This window comes from Babylonia areolata, chromosome 31 (genome assembly GCF_041734735.1).
Source record: "Babylonia areolata isolate BAREFJ2019XMU chromosome 31, ASM4173473v1, whole genome shotgun sequence".
NCBI lineage: Eukaryota > Metazoa > Mollusca > Gastropoda > Neogastropoda > Buccinidae > Babylonia > Babylonia areolata.
The window spans coordinates 9671364-9694489 of record NC_134906.1 but is presented as its reverse complement, the minus strand read 5'-3'; the positions used below and the strand labels follow the sequence as shown (position 1 = coordinate 9694489).

Here is a 23126-nt window from a genome sequence, read left to right as displayed (position 1 = left end):
CTGGAAATGTGACCGAGTTGCGAGTTGTCTGTGTGCGACGGTGTTTGGTCTCCTCTCGTATGACTTGATTGAAAACATTGTGCAAAATCAAATTTGTTGAAGATTCAGAATGGGCAGTTCTGAGGAGAAGTATGGTAGGTTTTTCATGTGTGACCAGCAGTGGTTATGTGTTGGTCAGAGTGTGTTCTTGTAAATGGGTTGTTTTGTCTTCTGGTAAAACGCAGAACAAAATTCTTTTGTTGATGGTTTGTGGTTTTGGGTCTCGGATAAGGGCTGGGCAGGATTGTAGTTGACTGGATACCGTGTTATAACTGAATAGGATGAGAGTCTGTGAGGAATAGTTAGTGTTTTCTATGTATATGCATGTGTTTGCACTGGTATGCATGCCAGGATTATCTCTATTTAATATTTAGTAGAAAGATTGGGTGGTTGTTGGCTTGTTGCTTGGGGGTGCATGTGTTTCACACATGTTCGCACAAACTCATGCTTGCACACGCCTGAATGATGTAAATTATTTGAAGAGAAAGAACCGTTGGCTTGCATTCTGGGACACTTGTTTGGAATTGATTTTTTAAAAGAGATGTAGAAAAATAGAAGGTCTGACTTTCACATTGTGTATTTATGTCATCTGTCCTTGACACTGTCTTACTGTAGTATGTGTACTGTGTGTGTGTGTGTGTGTGTGTGTGTGTGTGTGTGTGTGATCTTTATGCATGCATAATCTAGTATAATTGATAGGGTGACTGTTTGCAGAAAAAGGGGGTGGAAGGACAAATTCTAAATATACGTGTGCGCGTGCATGCACTCTCTGCATTATTCATTGTATAGTGATCCAGATAAGGAATTGATTTTTTCGGAAGAATGTTTCTGCTTTCATTTTAAAAGGATTATTAATAAGTCGTCTTCAGTACTAAAACAAACAGTAGAAAGAGACATGACAGTGTCCAGATATTAGTTTATTTTGGCCAGCAGCAGCAACAGCACAAAAGTAGGCCTATTTGAGACTGTCTTCTTCTTCTTCGTTCATGGGCTGCAGCTCCCACGTTCACTCGTATGTACACGAGTGGGCTTTTACGTGTAAGATCGTTTTTACCCTGCCATGTAGGCAGCCTTACCATGTGAAGCAGGAACATGCATTCTTCATCAAACAGTAAACTGTAGCCTGAAGGTGTACGGCCTTTCCCCTTCTGCTGCTTGGCTCACATCCCCGCTGATGAAAATGCACTGAGAGTTTCAGTTTCACTTTCTCAAGGAGGCGTCACTGCGTTCGGACAAATCCATACACGCTACACCACATCTGTTGAGCAGATGCCTGACCAGCAGCATAACCCAACGTGCTTAGTCAGGCCTTGAGTGCATGCTTACATATTTGTGTACCTATGAAAGAGAATCTGCAGATGTGAGCAGGCTGTGGAGAAAGAGCCTTGTGGAAGTTGATATTAACTCTCATGGTTTCCGTCTCTCACTGTTTCTGTCTATCATTTTCCCTGTCTCTGTCAGCTTTTTATTTATTTTATTATTATTATTATTATTTTTTTTTTACTGAGTGACTGTCTGTGTTCTTCTGCCGAGCTGTTATTCAGCCTTGATTTGTCTGTTGTCTGTCTGTCTGTCTGTCAGTGTGTCTTCTCATCTGTCTGTCTGTTCATATACATGAGTTAGGTCTTTATTCATGAGTTATGTTGTTTGTGTTTGAGTTATGTTGTTTGTGTGTGTGTGTGTGTGTGTGTGTGTGTGTGTGTGTTCGCGCCTATGTGTGTTTGTGTGTGTGTGTGCAAATGTGTGTGTGTGTGTGTGTGAGTGAGTGAGTGAGAGAGAGAGATGAACACACGTGTGTATGCATGCATGTATCTTGTGTATATATGAGAAAGAACTGAGTAAACCAAAAAACAAAAACAAAAATGTAATTGTGAACATTTTGTCTTCACTTACAGGTGAACCCCGGGAGTATGACCCTGACTTCAAAGGCCCTGTTAAAGACAGGTAAGCCTCACCACTTGACTGATTAGTTACAGAGTGTATTTCAACAGGTGACGGCAGTCCCCCCACCTTCCCTTGTGTGAATTTGAATATTTATTTTCATATCATGTCAGTGATTCTATATACTTGCTCTGCCTTCCCATGTGTGAATTTGAATATCTGTTTTCATATCATGTCAGTGATGCTATATAGTATATATTTGCTCTATGGTATGAAGGCCTTGAATGCTAAATCCACAATTTGTGTTATCCCCAGCAACAGAAAAAGGATTGGTCTGCATCAGTGACCATTTGTCTTTCCACAGATGTTTTGGTTGTTTCTTTCTGCTCATTCTTTGTATTTGGGAATAAGATAGTTTTTTTCCCCGCCAGTGAATGTGTTACTGTTATGTGCAGGTTTCTGATACTTACAGGAGTGACAGGAAGCTTAATAAATGGGACCTTGATTCTTTTTTTTCTTCATAGTTTTATGATTAACATTCCATGGTATCTGTACCTATATCCTTCAAAGTTTGTGAATACAAGTCTTAGTTTAAGACAAAAGACACGAAGGTTAGTTATCAACCAGTTAGGAGTCTGAGACACTGTACATAAGTATCTGTGTCTACAAGCAATATAAGTAAAATTATTCACATTAACAAGGACAATGTGATGCATAGCAACTGGCATAACCATGTTCATTTTTAGGACTCTTCAGTTCTGTGCTTTCTGTGTCTGTGGGTGTGACAGACATGTAGTTACGATACTGGGAGAAACTGTGAGAATAAACAGTTGTATTTGTGAATGTGTGTGCGCGCGCACACACACACACACACACACACACACACACACACACAAACATGCACACTCACACACACACGCACATGCATGCATGCATACACACATACACGCTCACACACACACACGCAGACACACACACGCACACACATGCGCATGCACACACACAAATTTAGGGGATTGAAGCGTTGTGTGTAAGCATGTGTTCATTTGCACGGGTTTATAAAAAAGATATATATACAACACACACTAAGGTAGTGTGTGCTGCCTATGTGTAATTGTAATCTGCATGCCACAGATTTGGTAAAAATTGTAAAATAAAATTTTGGATAGAAAAGGTAAAAGGGGTAAAATCGGGTCATTCTCCCTTTCGAACCACACCACCACCATCCATCTACCCACCCCCATTCTCTCTACTCTCCCATCACACACACTCACATTGCCATGGGCCTGGGACAGCAGCACTATTTGAGTTATGACAAGTATTTTTTTTAAAGAGATAAGTTTTAAGATTTGCTTTAAAGGTAGATAGATGAGTTGTTTGTCTTACAGCAACAGGTGTTAATCATGTACACGTGTGCTGCAATTTTGAGGAAATATATATAACCACTCTTTGTTTTTTCAGCTCTACTGCAGGAAGCGTTGAACTGAACATTGGTACGGCTAGCGGAGAGTGTTGCCAGACGCTTTTGCAGTGCTGTGTTGAATTCAGTTGTTTATTTTGTTTGTTTGTTGACTTGATTTAGTTGTTATCAGTTCAGTTTGTTGATTCATTCATTTGTGTTTGAATGTTTTTGTTTACTGGTGTTTGTTGTTTTTTTTTGTTTTTTTTTTGTCTTTAACAGTTAGTCGTCTTTTCTCCATAATCGAATGGCAAAAATCAGCAAGCCAGCATTTTGAAATTCGTAACACAGTTTCAGTTTCAGTAGCTCAAGGAGGCGTCACTGCGTTCGGACAAATCCATATACGCTACACCACATCTGCCAAGTAGATGCCTGACCAGCAGCGTAGCCCAACGCGCTTAGTCAGGCCTTGAGAGAGAGAGAGAAAAAAAAAATTATAGATAAATACATAAAAAAAAGAACTACTACTACTAATGATATGTATAAGGTGCAAAAACTTGATGAAGTCAACTATAAGCGTACAACCCCCCCCACCCTCCCACCCCCCACCCCCCAAAAAAAAAACAACAACAACAAAAAAAGCAAAAAAAACAGTGATGTAGTAATCTAGTATATATGGGTTATAAGATGGTGGACCCTGAATGCATGCTATATGTCCCCCTGTCTCCAGGTAGATTTCAATTGAGATGTGGATTGTCCTCTGCACATTCAGTATGTGTGTGAACTGCTGCTGTCTTTTTCGTTTACATTGCAAGGGGTGGAGAATCACCAATGGATTTATGAAACACAGGAGGCTCCATTTCTTTCTCTCTTTCCATTGTAATAATTTTTTTTTTTTTTAATTCGGTGCGGCTGGTGTTCTTAAGGTATAACAAACAAACATGAACAAAATTTTCAATTCCTATTTTGAGGCAAAATGTACTGTTTTCTGGTCATCTGACCTTGAGCTTTTAATTTGGAACTTGTGCTGAATAAAACATAGAATGGCATCATGCCAAGAATGGGATCTCTCATCCGCCTCCCTCTCCCAACTCCCAAGAACAAAACTGTCCAGCAAGCAGATGACTGGATAGCTATTCAAAGACTGGTAGACACATGACTGGTTGGCAGAAAAGAATGCATGATTGTGTAGTCATTACTTTTTCACCACCAAGAAAGTTCTAAAAAGATTGTTTAATAATAAGTGTGTGTGTGTGTGTGTGTGTGAAAGAAGCATTCAAGTGGGGTTTTTTTTGTTGTATCACTGTCAGTATTTGCTGAACCTGCCATTTGATTTATTTAGGTTCATTTTTTTTCAGTGCAGTGTGCTTTGCACAACCCAGAATGAATGCTAGTTGAATTTATTTCATTTAGAAAAAAAACCCAAAAAGTGTGCATTCTCCGCTTTTTGTGTTACATTACTGTGTGCAGTTTGAGAGAACTGATTATCATTTCATTCAGTTTATATTTTCAAATGTGTCATCTTTTGCAACTCAAAATTACTGTTAATACTATAGAATTTACTGTGTTCAACAAATCTTGATTTTTTTCTTTCAGTCCCATTTTGCTTGTGTGAAATTTGCAGACTGTGGCGACTGATTTCAGTGATCTGTGATTTTGTTTCAGGTTGTGCTTTTCTTGATTTTATTCTGTGTCAGCCATGAAGGGCTTGCTGTTATGCACTGTTATTTACTTGTTTACTTGAATGTGTGTGTGTGTGTGTGTGTGTGTGTGTGTGTGTGTGTGTGTGTGTGTGTGTTTCTGTGTGTGTGAGTGAGTGTGTGTGTGTGTGTGTGTGTGTGTGTGTGTTCAGGCATTAGCTTTTCATGGGTCCAGCTTGCTTTGTTGTCCAGTTTTTTTGGTCGTTTTGTTTTGATTTGTTTTGTGACAGTTGATTGTCATTTTCAGTAATCTATTTCATGTCTGAACCACCCATCCAACTCCTTTCCTCAACACCAAGTTTTTGTTGTTGTTATTCTTTTTTTAAAACCAGAATCATAATCATCTTTCAAATCCAGTTTTTATCTGTGAGCTTATAGCATTTTACAGTGTGTTTTGTTAATGTTTATTTGTGTGGTTTTTTTCATGAAAGACAGTGAGCTCTTTTAAGGTTGTCATTAAAGTTTGTAGAGGAAATTTAAGGGAAATAATCTGAAGTAGACTCAGATCCCAGCAGGCAAGTTAGCACTTTTGTTGGTGTTAATTGTACATAATCAGTTGTTGAGAAGTTACTGTTTATCATTTCTGGGGGTTTTGAGCTCTTTGCAGTCTCTTGAGTCAGGATTGTGTTGGATGGGCGCAATAGCTGAGTGGTTAAAGTGTTGGACTTTCATTCTGAGGGTCCTGGGCTCGAATCTCAGTAACGGCGCCTGGTGGGTAAGGGGTGGAGATTTTTCCGATCTCCCAGGTCAACATATGTGCAGACCTGCTACTGCCTGAACCCCCTTCGTGTGTATGCGCACGCAAAAGATCAAATACGCACGTTAAAGATCCTGTAATCCATGTCAGCGTTTGGCGGGTTATGGAAACAAGAATATACCCAGCATGCACACTCCTGAAAGCGGAGTATGGCTACCTTCATGGTGGGGGTAAAAACAGTCATACACGTATGTATATATATGAGTGAATGTGGGAGTTGCAGCCCACAAAAGAAGAAGAAGAAGAAGAAGAAGAAAAAGATTGTGTTGAAAATGCTGAAATGGCCTTCTGGTTTGACTGGTCTGCGAACAGCAAAATGTGTGGGTTTTTTTAGTGGATAGTTATTACCATTGTTGATTCAGCTTGTTGTATTTCAATATCGTATTTGGTTATCATATTTCATATGTCAGACTATTTGTGTTTGTGTGTGTGTATGTCATTGTGTCATTGACTCTGTGTGTGTGTGTGTGTGTGTGTGTGCGTGTGCGCGCGCGTGTACGTACTTGAGAGAGAGAGAGAGATTTTAACAATTTTTAAAAACATTTTTTTTATTCAGATAAAGGCCAAAACCCCTTACTGAATCCACCATGGAGAGAGAGAGAGAGAGAGAGAGAGAGAGAGAAGGATGGAGTGAAGGGTGCGGGAGACTGACAGCGGGAGAAAGGTGAAGGGGAGGAGAGAGAGGGGGGGGGGGGAGGGGGCGAGAAAATGGGGAGAGAGGGATGGGAGGAGAGAGGGTGTAAGAGAGAGAGAGAAGAATAGAGTGAAGGGTGCGGGAGACTGACAGTGGGAGAAAAGTGAAGGGGAGGAGAGAGAGAGAGGGGTGGGGGCGAGAAAATGGGGAGAGAGGGATGGGAGGAGAGAGGGTGTAAGAGAGAGAGAGAATAGAGCGGAGGCTGTGGGAGACTGACAGCAGGAGAAAGGTGAAGGGGAGGAGAGATAGAGAGGGGGGTTGGGTGAGAAAATAGGGAGAGAGAGAGGAAGATGCATGTGTATGCATGTGTTTTTATGTTTATGTACATGTATCATGTATGTGAGTCAGTCATGAATGTTTCCATCTGTACAGGTAACAGGCTTGTCATGTAATGTTCCCGTGGAAGCTAAGCGATCCTGCGTAGTGTAAACTCCTCACAGGTTCTGCAGAAAGCTGAACAAGCTGTGATAAGCAAGTCCATAAATCATGGGAGTGAGATGGCGAGAAGGTGAAGGAAAAGTGGGTTGAAGTAAAAATGAAAAAAAAAAACCAAAAAAACACACGAAAGAACCACTCTGTGCTGCATTGCCAACAGCAAAGGGAGGAGTGAGTGGGTGGGTGGGTGGGAGGGAGGGAGGGAGGAGGAAGGTGATCGTGACATACCCGACATGTTCTCTGAATCAGCTGCTGCTCTGGTTGTGTTGACAACCTGATCAAGTTACCTTGACAACCAGACCTAGTTGCTTTGACAACCTGATCTGGTTGCTTTGATAACCTGGTTTTGTTGCCTTGACAACATGATCTTGTGACCTTGACAACCTGATCTAGTTGCTTTGATGACCTGATCTAGTTGCTTTAACAAACTGATCTAGTTGCCTTGACAACCTGATCAAGTTCAGTAGTTACCTTGACAACCTGATCAAGTTCAGTAGTTACCTTGACAACCTGATCAAGTTCAGTAGTTACCTTGACAACCTGATCTAGTTCAGTAGTTGCCTTGACAACCTGATCTAGTTCAGTAGTTGCATTGACAACCTGATCTAGTTCAGTAGTTGCATTGACAACCTGATCAAGTTCGGTAGTTACATTGACAACCTGATCTAGTTCGGTAGTTGCATTGACAACCTGATCTAGTTCAGTAGTTGCAGTGACAACCTGATCAAGTTCAGTAGTTGCCTTGACAACCTGATCTAGTTCAGTAGTTGCAGTGTCAACCTGATCAAGTTCAGTAGTTGCATTGACAACCTGATCAAGTTCAGTAGTTGCAGTGACATCCTGATCAAGTTCGGTAGTTACATTGACAACCTGATCTAGTTCGGTAGTTGCCTTGACAACCGGATCTAGTTCAGTAGTTGCCTTGACAACCTGATCTAGTTCAGTAGTTGCCTTGACAACCTGATCTAGTTCAGTAGTTGCCTTGACAACCTGATCTAGTTCAGTAGTTGCCTTGACAACCTGATCTAGTTCAGTAGTTGCATTGACAACCGGATCTAGTTAAAGTTGCATTGACAACCTGATCAAGTTCAGTAGTTGCATTGACAACCTGATCTAGTTCAGTGGTTGCAGTGTCAACCTGATCAAGTTCAGTAGTTGCAGTCACATCCTGATCAAGTTCAGTAGTTGCATTGACAACCTGATCTGGTTCAGTAGTTGCATTGACAACCTGATCTAGTTCAGTAGTTGCATTGACAACCTGATCTAGTTCAGTAGTTGCATTGACAACCTGATCTAGTTCAGTAGTTGCAGTGTCAACCTGATCAGGTTCAGTAGTTCCAGTGACATCCTGATCAAGTTCAGTGGTTGCAGTGTCAACCTGATCAAGTTCAGTAGTTCCAGTGACATCCTGATCAAGTTCAGTAGTTCCAGTGACATCCTGATCAAGTTCAGTAGTTCCAGTGACAACCTGATCTAGTTCAGTGGTTGCAGTGTCAACCTGATCAAGTTCAGTAGTTCCAGTGACATCCTGATCAAGTTCAGTAGTTGCCTTGACAACCTTATCTAGTTCAGTAGTTACCTTGACAACCGGATCTAGTTCAGTAGTTGCCTTGACAACCGGATCTAGTTCAGTAGTTGCAGCGACATCCTGATCAAGTTCAGTAGTTCCAGTGACATCCTGATCAAGTTCAGTAGTTGCCTTGACAACCTTATCTAGTTCAGTAGTTACCTTGACAACCGGATCTAGTTCAGTAGTTGCATTGACAACCGGATCTAGTTAAAGTTGCATTGACAACCTGATCAAGTTCAGTAGTTGCATTGACAACCTGATCTAGTTCAGTAGTTGCAGTGACAACCTGATCTAGTTCAGTAGTTGCATTGACAACCTTATCTAGTTCAGTAGTTACCTTGACAACCGGATCTAGTTCAGTAGTTGCCTTGACAACCTTATCTAGTTCAGTAGTTGCCTTGACAACCGGATCTAGTTCAGTAGTTGCAGTGACAACCTGATCTAGTTCAGTAGTTGCCTTGACAACCGGATCTAGTTCAGTAGTTGCAGTGACAACCTGATCTAGTCGTCTTGACAGCCCGATCTACTTGCCTTGACAGCCTATGTCTGGTTGCCTTGACAACCTATGTCTGGTTGCCTTGACCTGATCTTGCAGCTCTCATCCAGTCGTTGCATCTTCTTTCATTTCTTCTCACTTTCTCCTTCTCTGTCTTTCTCTTGTCCTCTGTCCTTCACGGTGAGTCTCTCTGTCTGTCTCTTCTCTTTTTCTCTGAGACTTCCTCTCTGACTCATATGTCTTTCCTCTGTTCACGGGCCTCTTGTCTGTCTCTCTTCCCACTCTTTTCTCTCTTTCCACCTGCCCTCTGTTCACATGCTTCCTGTCTTGTCTCTTCCCCCTCTCTTTCCCCTCTCTGTCTTTCCGTATGCCCTCTGTTCACATGCCTCCTATCTTGTCTTTTTCCCGTCGCTCTTTTCAAACTTCTGTATTCCTCTCTCTCTCTCTCTCTCTCTCATGCATACACATGCATGCACACCTGTGCATGCACACATACGTATACACAAATGCAAACAGCATCATTTACTGTGTTGTTCAGGTCATGTACGGATATCATTTGCTGCATACTCTTCATCCTGTGCATTCTTGGGGCCGCCGTTTGCTCCGTTATTGGTAAGTTCAGCTCTGCCAGTCATCGTGAAACTTTTAGATTGAAATAATTGTGTGTTTTTTTTAGGTGATGTGCATGAATTGTCTTTTCTGGTTGTTGTGGGTACTTGGAGGAAGATGTGGTCACTTGTAATGTTCGTTTCTTTGAAGGTGATGGTTGTAAACAAAATTCTCTCACTTTCTCTTTCTCTGTGTGTGTGTGACTGAGTTATATTCCATGCTATTTTTTATATTTCGTGTTTAACTCTTGTTGTTAATGTTGTTGTTGTTCTTGTTACTGTCTTCAGTGTCTGTGCCGATTTTTTTTTCCCTTGTTTATCTTTTGTGCGTGCGTGTGTGTGTGTGTGTGTGTGTGTGTGTGTGTGTGTGTGTTTGTGTGTGAGGGAGGGCGTGGTGTAAAGAAGCTTTCAGCTTATCCAGTTTACCCTCAATAAAACATTTGTTCATTGTTCATCTCTGTCTTTCTCACACTCACACAGAAACACACACACACACACACACACATACACACACACATTAACACATGCACACACACACGAGCACAGTCACACCCGCCACACACACACACACACACACACACACACACACACACACGCACATGCACACACACACACACGAAACACAGACTGAGCTTGATTATAACATCATTGTAATAAAACACAGAAGAGGGACGGCAGTTTTATTCCCACTTTGACGAGCGTCCAGGAAACCTCAAGGTCAGATCACAGATTCACAATGTGCACAGCAGCTGTTTCTTTTCATCTCGATAATTGTGTACTGTTAACTTGACCGATTGATTTGACGGGCGCAATAGCCGAATGGTTAAAGCGTTGGACTTTCAATCTGAGGGTCCCGGGTTCGAATCACGGTGACGGCACCTGGTGGGTAAAGGGTGGAGATTTTTACGATCTCCCAGGTCAATATATGTGCAGACCTGCTAGTGCCTGAACCCCCTTCGTGTGTATATGCAAGCAGAAGATCAAATACGCACGTTAAAGATCCTGTAATCCATGTCAGCGTTCGGTGGGTTATGGAAACAAGAACATACCCAGCATGCACACCCCCGAAAACGGAGTATAGCTGCTTACATGGCGGGGTAAAAACGGTCATACACGTAAAAGCCCACTCGTGTGCATACGAGTGAACACAGAAGAAGAAGAAGACCGATTGATTTGACTAGGAAACAAGAGTCCACGAGTTCAAATCCCACACAGACTGGGATTTTTACTGCCCCCCACAATCCCCTCACTGGACTTCGAGTAGCGGTCTTGGTGCTAGTCTTTTGGATGAGTCGAAAAACTGTATGCAGCATGCACAGTTTAGGACATGTAAAAGAATCTACGGCAACAAAGGGGTTTTTCTTGGCAAAGTTCTGTGGAAAATTCCACTTGATAGTAAAACAGATTACATACTTGCAGGCAGAAAAAGGGTGGCAGCATATTGATTTCAGTGACAGGTTTTTTATCTAGGGAGGGCAGTACAAATTCCACACATAGAAATCAGCTGTGACAGATCAGTTTCAGTTTCTCAAAGATCACTGCGTTTGCACAAGTCTATATATAATAATAATAATAATAATAATAATAATAATAATATTGGATACTTATATAGCACACTATCCAGAAATCTGCTCTAGGTGCTTTACAAAAACGCTTTTGTTAACATAAAACATTATATCTATGTTACATACACACACCAAAATGTGACTACACACACACACACACACACACACACACACACACACACACACACTGCATACATACATTTTAACATACATGTGTATCTAACAGCTACCCTAACACATACGCACACATAGGCAGGCACAAACTTACATAAACACACGCACACACAATACACATTCATATACATGCATGTAGTTATGTACACATACATATGTATACACACAAAATCTGCACGGCAGATAGCTGACCAGCAGAATGACCCAGCACGCTTAGTCAGGTCTTGAGTGCATGCATGTTTGTTTGTGTGCCTGTCTGAGTGGATTTCCTCTACAGACTTATGCCAGAGGACAACACTCTCGTTGCCATGGGTTCTTTTTCAGTGCGCCAAGTGCGTTCTCCACATAGGACCTCGGTTTATTTGTCTCATCTGAACGACTTAAAGACGCTCAGTTCGATTTTCTTGTCAAACTTGAGAGAAAGGGTGAGAGCATGATTCAAACCCAGATTCTCACAGACTCTGTATTGGCACACTTTTTTTTTTTTACTCATTCTGACTTGTTGAAGGGGGAAGAGGCCCCTCGATGTACTCCCTGTGATGAGCCTCTCACCGTGAAACACGTGCTCCTTGACTGTTGGGATCTGCATGACGTTAGACACAGACATTACACGGCGGTTTCTTTGAAGACCTTGTTTCGTGATGTCCCTCCGTGGACGCTGATGGACTTCTTGAAAGAAGTGAACATTTTTAATCAGATTTGAAGGTTTTAAACTATGGAAGTTTTTTAAACTTTGAGTGGAAAGTCTGAAGTGGTGATTCGTTTTAATTGTTTGTTTTTTACCCTTGTAGTAGTTATTAACGTGGCGATAGCCTTGAGATGGCCTTAGTGGTCGGCGAGGCTCTAAGCACCATAATTTCATTTCATTTCATTGGCAGACGAGCGTCTTAACTGTTCTGCCACCTTCTTGACAGAAAAATAATACAAGACAATATAATACATTACGTATACAATACAATACAGTACAGTACAATATGATTTCATGACAATACAGTACTGTACAGTCCAATACAGTACCATATATTACAATTCTTCTTCTCATTTTTCTCTCTCTCTCTCTGTAGCTTCTGGTGTATTGATCTTCTGTTTTGACTTGTTCCTGACCTCTGAGTGCCTGTCTCCCTACCTGTGTGCTCTCTGTCAAGTCAGTATTGATTGGTCTCTGCCTTTTGGACTCTTCTTTCTCCACTACTGACTGAGCAGAACCAGCTGCTGTGTTGGTATCACGTACCTCTCTGTCTTTGTCAGTGTGTGAGTGTGTGCGCCTTCATTTCTCAGTGTCTGTGTGTGTGGGGGGGGAGGGAAAGGAGGGATGGGGGGTAGGGGTGGGGGGAGGGGTGGTGGTGTTTCTACCTGTCAGTGTCTTTGTGTATGTGTGTTTGTGTCTGTGTGTCTCCATTTCTTAGTGACTGGTATATTTGTGTTTATTATGTTTCTATGTTTAATTTTGTTTCATGGTGTGAATACTGTTTACGTGCATATCCAGTTGTTCTACTGACGTCAGGTCACCTGTTTCGGTTGGTTAGTATATATCCTGTTTTAGGGGGTGCACGGGAGGGGTAATACCTCTAGAGGGGGGGGCTTGTCATGCTCTTCCGGGGGTGGTTCGTCCTCTGTTGGTCCCCACCGGCACCCAGCTCTCACCTATGGGTCCTAGAAGCTGCTAGCATGCGGCAGTGCCCAACCCCCGGGCAACTGCTTTGACAGGCTGGCTAAACTAGGTGAGGGTAGCCGACGGGTCTCAAACCCTCGGTGACTTAGGGCTTGTCTATCCAAGCATGTGAAGACTGGATCCGGCGGACTCTGCGGAAGAAACCTTCATGGTTCAACGGAGAGGAAGGCGGTTGCAGCAGAGCACTGTGGAGTGCTGAGGGCAGGATGAGGCACATAGGACATCCTGGTCATCCACTGCATCCGTTTCCATCTCCAGTCGTCTTGACCTCGTCTTGCCACTGGATACAGACAGTCTCGGACAAGAGAGTGAGGTCGACAGTGCGCAACTCCTCCTCACTATAAACAAAATCATCGCGCAAGTCATCAGTCATCCTTCATCCCGTATATCCTGTTTTATTCAGCCAGTATGCACTGACAAAGGGAGAAAAAAAAAAACCCTCTCTGACCCTGTCCTTACCTCCCTTCTTCCCACCTCTCTCCACACGCAGCTGTTATATATGACTGGTCATGCCTTCATGTTGCATTATTTGTGACTTTACAGCAAGGGCTGTAAGCAATAAAGTTCAGCTTTAGTGTGTGTGTGTTTTGTGTAGGGGGGCGGGGAGGGGTATGGGCATATGTGTGTGTGCTTGTATAAGTGAGTGAGTGTGTGTGTGTGTGTGTGTGTGTGTGCCGTGGAAGCTGCGATACTTAGTCTAGGAATGAGTGTGTGGGGGTGGGGGGTGGGGGTGGGGTGCAGGGTAATTTGTGTGTGTGTGTGTGTGTGTGTCGGGGCTTGTGTATGTTTATGTGTATTAGTTTGTGCTTTCATATCTGTGAAACTGCATGTTTGTTACATATCTGTTATGCATGTGTGTGTATGTGTGTCTGTATGTTTACATTTATTTGTTTATTTGTTATCATTATTGTCTTTTTATTTTATTTTTATTTATCTATTGTTATTATATATATGTATGTATGTATGTGTATATATATATATATATATATATATATGTATTCATTTGTTTCATTTTTTTTCATATTTGAATTTTCATTTACTTCTTTATTCGTTTAATTATCTATTCTTTTTTTCTTTTCTTTTTTTTTCTCAAGGCCTGACCAAGCACGTTGGATTACGCTGCTGGTCAGGCATCTGCTTGGCAGATGTGGTGTAGCGTATATGGATTTGTCTGAACGCAGTGACGCCTCCTTGAGCTGCTGATACTGATACGGTGTATGTGGGTGTGTGTGTATGTGTGTGATTTTATCGTGTTCACACCTGTGGGTGTGGCAAAACTGATGTAGATTTGATAAACTTTCCACACACTCCTTCCCCTCATATCCCCCCACCCATAACTTCCACCACCACCACCACCACCACCGTCTTCATCACCCTGTGTTCAGCAGACGTTGTGTCCTTGTACAGCAAGGCAGGTGATACATCCTCATAAAGGAAGTTAGGGAGTGGTTGTTGTTGGGAGTAGGGGGGGCAAACCTGTTCAGTATTAATATAAAGATGAAAAACGAAAAGGTAAGAAACGTATCACACTAATGACCGATTCACACAGTTGCTAGTTTTGTTGTTATGATTGCTATTTATTCCCTCCTCATCTCTCTCTGTCTCTCTCTCTCTGTCTCTCTCTCTCTCTGTCTCTTGTCAGACGTATCTCTCTCTCCATCTCACATATAGAGCTCTCATTCCTGCAGCAGAACATTGTCAGTTTCAAAGAGGAGTCAAAGCATACAGACCAGTCCTTATATATTACACCACATCTGCTGTAAAATAAATGTTAAAATTATCCTTAAAAAAAAAAAAGGCCAATGCCTGATCAGGCAAGGAAGTTCTCAGTCATGATGTTGAAATGTGGGTGTGGCAGGTGAGGAGTGTATTGTCATGATGTTGAAATGTGGGTGTGTTGGATGAAGAGTGTATTGTCATGATGTTGAAATGTGGGTGTGACAGGTCAGGAGTGTATTGTCATGATGTTGAAATGTGGGTGTGATGGAAGAGGAGTGTATTGTCATGATGTTGAAATGTGGGTGTGACAGGTCAGGAGTGTATTGTCATGATGTTGAAATGTGGGTGTGACAGGTGAGGAGTGTATTGTCATGATGTTGAAATGTGGGTGTGACAGGTCAGGAGTGTATTGTCATGATGTTGAAATGTGGGTGTGACGGGTCAGGAGTGTATTGTCATGATGTTGAAATGTAGGTATGTTGGACAAGGAGTGTATTGTCATGATGTTGAAATGTGGGTGTGACAGGTGAGGAGTGTATTGTCATGATGTTGAAATGTGGGTGTGACAGGTCAGAAGTGCATTGTCATGATGTTGAAATGTGGGTGTGACAGGTGAGGAGTGTATTGTCATGATGTTGAAATGTGGGTGTGACAGGTCAGAAGTGTATTGTCATGATGTTGAAATGTGGGTGTGACAGGTCAGGAGTGTATTGTCATGATGTTGAAATGTGGGTGTGACAGGTCAGGAGTGTATTGTCATGATGTTGAAATGTGGGTGTGACAGGTGAGGAGTGTATTGTCATGATGTTGAAATGTGGGTGTGACAGGTCAGGAGTGTATTGTCATGATGTTGAAATGTCGGTGTGACAGGTCAGAAGTGTATTGTCATGATGTTGAAATGTGGGTGTGACAGGTGAGGAGTGTATTGTCATGATGTTGAAATGTGGGTGTGACAGGTCAGGAGTGTATTGTCATGATGTTGAAATATGGGTGTGATAGGTCAGGAGTGTATTGTCATGATGTCGAAATGTGGTTGTGACAGGTGTGGAGTGTATTGTCATGATGTTGAAATGTGGGTGTGACAGGTGAGGAGTGTATTGTCATGATGTTGAAATGTGGGTGTGACAGGTCAGGAGTGTATTGTCATGATGTTGAAATGTAGGTGTGACAGGTCAGGAGTGTATTGTCCTGATGTTGAAATGTGGGTGTGACGGGTCAGGAGTGTATTGTCATGATGTTGAAATGTGGGTGTGACAGGTGAGGAGTGTATTGTCATGATGTTGAAATGTGGGTGTGACAGGTCAGGAGTGTATTGTCATGATGTTGAAATGTGGGTGTGACAGGTCAGGAGTGTATTGTCATGATGTTGAAATGTCGGTGTGACAGGTGAGAAGTGTATTGTCATGATGTTGAAATGTGGGTGTGACAGGTGAGGAGTGTATTGTCATGATGTTGAAATGTGGGTGTGACAGGTCAGGAGTGTATTGTCATGATGTTGAAATGTGGGTGTGACAGGTCAGGAGTGTATTGTCATGATGTTGAAATGTGGGTGTGACAGGTGAGGAGTGTATTGTCATGATGTTGAAATGTGGGTGTGACAGGTGAGGAGTGTATTGTCATGATGTTGAAATGTGGGTGTGACAGGTCAGGAGTGTATTGTCATGATGTTGAAATGTGGGTGTGACAGGTGAGAAGTGTATTGTCATGATGTTGAAATGTGGGTGTGACAGGTGAGGAGTGTATTGTCATGATGTTGAAATGTGGGTGTGACAGGTGAGGAGTGTATTGTCATGATGTTGAAATGTCGGTGTGACAGGTGAGAAGTGTATTGTCATGATGTTGAAATGTGGGTGTGACAGGTGAGGAGTGTATTGTCATGATGTTGAAATGTGGGTGTGACAGGTCAGGAGTGTATTGTCATGATGTTGAAATATGGGTGTGATAGGTCAGGAGTGTATTGTCATGATGTTGAAATGTGGTTGTGACAGGTGTGGAGTGTATTGTCATGATGTTGAAATGTGGGTGTGACAGGTGAGGAGTGTATTGTCATGATGTTGAAATGTGGGTGTGGCAGGTGAGGAGTGTATTGTCATGATGTTGAAATGTGGGTGTGACAGGTCAGGAGTGTATTGTCATGATGTTGAAATGTGGGTGTGGCAGGTGAGGAGTGTATTGTCATGATGTTGAAATGTGGGTGTGACAGGTCAGGAGTGTATTGTCATGATGTTGAAATGTGGGTGTGACAGGTGAGGAGTGTATTGTCATGATGTTGAAATGTGGGTGTGACAGGTGAGGAGTGTATTGTCATGATGTTGAAATGTGGGTGTGACAGGTCAGGAGTGTATTGTCATGATGTTGAAATGTGGGTGTGACAGGTGAGGAGTGTATTGTCATGATGTTGAAATGTGGGTGTGACAGGTGAGGAGTGTATTGTCATGATGTTGAAATGTGGGTGTGATGGAAGAGGAGTGTATTGTCATGATGTTGAAATGTGGGTGTGACAGGTGAGGAGTGTATTGTCATGATGTTGAAATGTGGGTGTGACAGGTGAGGAGTGTATTGTCATGATGTTGAAATGTGGGTGTGACAGGTGAGGAGTGTATTGTCATGATGTTGAAATGTGGGTGTGACAGGTCAGGAGTGTATTGTCATGATGTTGAAATATGGGTGTGATAGGTCAGGAGTGTATTGTCATGATGTTGAAATGTGGTTGTGACAGGTGTGGAGTGTATTGTCATGATGTTGAAATGTAGGTGTGACAGGTGAGGAGTGTATTGTCATGATGTTGAAATGTGGGTGTGACAGGTGAGGAGTGTGTTGTCATGATGTTGAAATGTGGGTGTGACAGGTGAGGAGTGTATTGTCATGATGTTGAAATGTGGGTGTGACAGGTGAGGAGTGTATTGTCATGATGTTGAAATGTGGGTGTGACTGGTCAGGAGTGTATTGTCATGATGTTGAAATGTGGGTGTGACAGACCAGGAGTGTGTTGTCATGATGTTGAAATGTGGGTGTGACAGGTCAGGAGTGTATTGTCATGATGTTGAAATGTGGGTGTGACAGGTGAGGCGTGTATTGTCATGATGTTGAAATGTGGGTGTGATGCGTAAATGTGGAGGAAGGTGGCAGAATTCTTACAACGCTCATCGACACGGTGTTTGTGAGGTTGTGGGTTCAAATCCTGCTCTCGCCTTTTTTCAAAAGTTTGACTGGAGTGTCTAGACATTCGGATGAGACAGTTAACTGAGCCCCCTTGTGCAGCACACACTTGGCACACTGTAAAACAATCCATGGCAACGAGAGTGCTGTCCTCTGCCCAAAATTCTGCAGAAGAAATCCATTCTGATAGGTACAATATATCTATTATATATACATCATCATCATCATGTGCCTTACGCAAGTTTGTGCCTGCCTGTGTGTGCGTGTGTATTAGGGTAGCTGTTAGATACATATGTATGTTAAAATGTATGTATGCAGTGTGTGTGTGTGTGTGTGTGTGTGTGTGTGTGTGTGTGTGTAGTCACATTTTGGTGTGTGTGGATGTAACGTTTTATGTTAACAAAAGTGTTTCTGTAAAGCACCTTGAGCAGATTTCTGGATAGTGTGCTATACAAGTATCCATTATTATTATCATTATTATTACATACATACACACACACACACACACACACACACATGTTAGTTACACTGCTTGTCAGGCATCTGCCGAACAGATAGGGTGGAGTAGAGTATATGGATTTGTCCGAACGCAGTGACGCTTCCTTGAGGATCAGAAACTGAAATGTGGGTGTTGCAGGCTATGCCAGGGGGGACCCACAACGACTTGTGTACCCCACAGACTCTGCCGGACGCTTCTGTGGACAGGGCCAGTTCAAGTGGGTTACTGATTGATGATAATCGTAATGATTATAATGATGTCAATGATAATGATAATAATGTGAATATATGATAATGATGATAGTAATAATGATAATAAACGGCAAGGACAGTAGTTATAGTAATAATGATAATAAACGGCAGGGACAGTAGTTATAGTAATAATGATAATAAACGGCAGGGACAGTAGTTACTTTGCCTTTTTGATGATGAACTGGTGTGTTTGGTGTGATAATGATGAAGTGATGTGTTTGGTGTGATGATGATGAAGTGATGTGTTTGGTGTGATGATGATGAACTGGTGTGTTTGGTGTGATGATGATGAATTGATGTGTTTGGTGTGATAATGATGAAGTGATGTGTTTGGTGTGATAATGATGAAGTGGTGTGTTTGGTGTGATAATGATGAACTGGTGTGTTTGATGTGATGATGAAGGGGTGTGTTTGGTGTGATGATGATTAACTGGTGTGTTTGGTGTGATGATGATGAATTGATGTGTTTGTTGTGATGATGATGAAGTGGTGTGTTTGGTGTGATGATGATGAAGGGGTGTGTTTGATGTGATGATGATGAAGGGGTGTGTTTGGCATGATGATGATGAACTGGTGTGTTTGGCATGATGATGATGAAGGGGTGTGTTTGGTGTGATGATGATGAAGGGGTGTGTTTGATGTGATGATGATAAAGTGATGTGTTTGGTATGATGATGATGAACTGGTGTGTTTGGTGTGATGATGATGAAGGGGTGTGTTTGATGTGATGATGATAAAGTGATGTGTTTGGTATGATGATGATGAACTGGTGTGTTGTGTGTGATGGCAGGGACAAGCCCTACCTGTTGTTCTTTGACGTCCTGCAGTGTGCCAGGATGGGGCCAAGTGTCATCCTTGGGTGTCCAACCCCACAGGTGAGATATATAGCACCTGCCTGCCACAACATGTGTGTATATGGTGTGTGTGTGTGTGTACATGCAAATGTATAATAATAATAATGGTACTTATATAGCGCTGAATCTTGTGCATAGACAAATCTAAGCGCTTTTGCACCAGTCATTCTCACGCACGCATAACTCTAAAACTGGAGAAACTAAACTAAGGAAGAGGCAGGGAAGGGAGGCTATTTTGTGACGTGCGATACCAGGATCTTTCAATATTTGTGTAAATAACATCCCTGCCTTCTGGAAATTGTCTGCTGGACGTTTCTTTTTTTTTTTCCCCCATTGCTTTCTTTTGTTCCGCCTCTTTTTGTTCCGTCACGAATGTCTACGTTTTCTGTCTTCCGAGATCATCCCCAGCAAGCTTTTGACAATTTTTTCTTTCTTTTCCATAGTTTATCATGTCTATTGGTTAGAATCTTCTTCTTCGTGTTCATGGGCAGCAACTCCCACGTTCACTCGTGTGTACATGAGTGGGGTTTTACGTGTATGACTGTTTTTACCCCACCATGTAGGCAGCCATACTCTGTTTACGGGGGTGGTTAAGATAATATGTCATGAAATTTGTTGTTTAGCAGGTGTGGGTTTTTTTTGTTGTGGTTGTTTTTTTTGTTGTGTTTTTGACAGTTTTGTGTATAACTTGGTTTGATTCTCTATGTTGTTAGGCAGTCCTGATATGGTCTTGTACAGTTGTCTGGATTATAAGCAGCCATGTCCAGCATATGTGTAGACTTTGTTAATCAGTTGTTGCTGAATAGTAGATGCAGACATCAAGAATGTCAAAGGTATGTGTCAACATTGGTAATCAGTTGTTGCTAGATAATGGATGCAGATGGCAACAATGTGAAATTTTTTGGTAAACATTGGTAAACAGTTGTTGCTAAATAATGTGAAATATATTTGTAAACATTGGTAATCAGTTGTTGCTGAATAATGGATGCAGACAGCAACAATGTGAAATTTTTTTGTAAACATTGGTAATCAGTTGTGGCTTTACAGTGGATGCAGACGGGTGCAATAGCCGAATGGTTAAAGCGCTGGACTTTCAATCTGAGGGTCCTGGGTTCGAATCTCGGTGCACCTGGTGGGGTAAAGGGTGGAGATTTTTCCGATCTCCCAGGTCAACATATGTGCAGACCTGCTAGTGCCTGAACCCCCTTCGTGTGTATGCGCACACAAAAGATCAAATATGCACGTTAAAGATCCTGTAATCCATGTCAGCGTTTGGTGGGTTATGGAAACAAGAATATACCCAGCATGCACACCCCTGAAAACGGAGTATGGCTGCCTACATGGTGGGGTAAATAAATAAAAACGGTCATACACGTAAAATGTTACATGTCTGTCTGAGTGTGTATGCGTGTGCGTCTGAAATCTGATTGAATGACACAGGAAACGAATGATGAGCGCCCAGTGGCAGCCGTCAGCCGGCTCTACCCAGGTAGGCAGCCTGTGGTGCAAATGTCCCCGTGTATGTAAAGCGCTTAGAGCTTGGTCTCTGACCGAGGACAGGCGCTATATAAGTATCCACATCAATCAGTTAGCCAGGAATGGATGCCCCACCACCGCTGTATACACCAATCTCTCATCTCTTCCTGTCAGGTGTGCGTGTCGCAGTGCCCCAAGGAGAACTTTGTCTACCTGGAGAGCGAGTTGATGGAGACAGGTGGGGAGCGAGAGAAGGCCAGGGAGAAACTCATCTGCAAAATGGGCGTCGACCCTGTGGCCTCCAAGGTGAGCATGTAGACAGAACCCAGGGAGAAGAAATTTCACAGCTCAGAATCCAGTGTTGAACTTGATTGTACATTTTGATGGTAAGAAATTTCACAACTCAGAATCCAGTGTTGAACTTGCTTGTACGTTTTGATGGTAGGAAATTTCACAACTCAGAATCCAGTGTTGAACTTGCTTGTACGTTTTGATGGTAAGAAATTTCACAACTCAGAATCCAGTGTTGAACTTGATTGTACATTTTGATGGTAGAAAATTTCACAACTCAGAATCCAGAGTTGAACTTCATTGTACATTTTGATGGTAAGAAATTTCACAGCTCAGAATCCAGTGTTAAACTTAATTGTACATTTTGATGGTAAGAAATTACATAACTCAGAATCCAGTGTTGAACTTGCTTGTACATTTTGATGGTTGGAAATTTTACAACTCAAATCCCGTGTTGATTGTAATTGTACATTTTGATGGTACGAAATTTCACAACTCAAATCCAGAGTTGAACTTGATTGTCCAATTTGATGGTAAGAAATTTCACAACTCAGAATCCAGTCTTGAACTTGCTTGTACATTTTGATGGTAAGAAATTTCACAGCTCAGAATCCAGTGTTGAACTTGCTTGTACATTTTGATGGTAAGAAATTTCACAACTCAAATCCAGAGTTGAACTTAATTGTACATTTGATGGTAAGAAATTTCACAACTCAAATCCAGAGTTGATGGTAAGAAATTCCACAACTCAGAATCCAGTGTTGAACTTGATTGTCCATTTTGATGGTTGGAAATTTCACAACTCAAATCCAGTGTTGACCTTAATTTTACATTTTGATGGTAAGAAATTTCACTGCTCAAATCCAGTGTTGATCTTAATTGTACATTTTGATGGTAAGAAATTTCACTGCTCAAATCCAGTGTTGATCTTAATTGTACATTTTGATGGTAAGAAATTTCACAGCTCAGAATCCAGTGTTGAACTTGATTGTACATTTTGATGGTAAGAAATTTCACAACTCAGAATCCAGTGTTGAACTTGATTGTACATTTTGATGGTAAGAAATTCACAACTCAGAATCCAGTGTTGAACTTAATTGTACATTTTGATGGTAAGAAATTTCACAACTCAGAATCTAGTGTTGAACTTAATTGTACATTTTGATGGTAGGAAATTTCACAACTCAGAATCCAGTGTTGAACTTGATGTACATTTTGATGGTAAGAAATTTCACAGCTCAGAATGCAGTGTTGAACTTGCTTGTTCATTTTGATGGTAGGAAATTTCACAACTCAAATCCAGTGTTCAACTTGATTGTACATTTTGATGGTAAGAAATTTCACAACTCAAATCCAGAGTTGAACTTAATTGCACATTTTGATGGTAAGAAATTTCACAACTCAAATCCAGAGTTGAACTTAATTGTACATTTTGATGGTAAGAAAATTCACAGCTCAGAATCCAGTGTTGAACTTGCTTGTACATGTTGATGGTAAGAAATTTCACAGCTCAAATCCAGTGTTGAACTTAATTGTACATTTTGATGGTAAGAAATTTCACAACTCAGAATCTAGTGTTGAACTTGCTTGTACATTTTGATGGTAAGAAATTTCACAATTCAGAATCTAGTGTTGAACTTGCTTGTACATTTTGATGGTAAGAAATTTCACAACTCAGAATCTAGTGTTGAACTTGCTTGTACATTTTGATGGTAGGAAATTTCACAGCTCAGAATCCAGTGTTGAACTTGATTGTACATTTTGATGGTAAGAAATTTCACAGCTCAGAATCCAGAGTTGAACTTGATTGTACATTTTGATGGTAAGAAATTTCACAACTCAGAATCCAGTGTTGAACTTGCTTGTACATTTTGATGGTAAGAAATT

General features: G+C 41.7%; 1 protein-coding gene across 1 annotated transcript in view; it reads left to right on the top strand.

Moving 5' to 3' along the window:
* The window catches only part of LOC143275935 (choline transporter-like protein 2), a 60701-nt gene continuing 37575 nt past the window's right edge, over positions 1-23126 (top strand). The window contains exons 1-6 of the mRNA XM_076580283.1: positions 1-134; positions 1935-1983; positions 9510-9583; positions 18506-18584; positions 19409-19493; positions 21123-21254. Of these exons, the coding sequence (XP_076436398.1) occupies positions 110-134; positions 1935-1983; positions 9510-9583; positions 18506-18584; positions 19409-19493; positions 21123-21254 (444 nt within the window). The 5' untranslated portion in view covers positions 1-109. The remainder of the gene's footprint in view (positions 135-1934; positions 1984-9509; positions 9584-18505; positions 18585-19408; positions 19494-21122; positions 21255-23126) is intronic.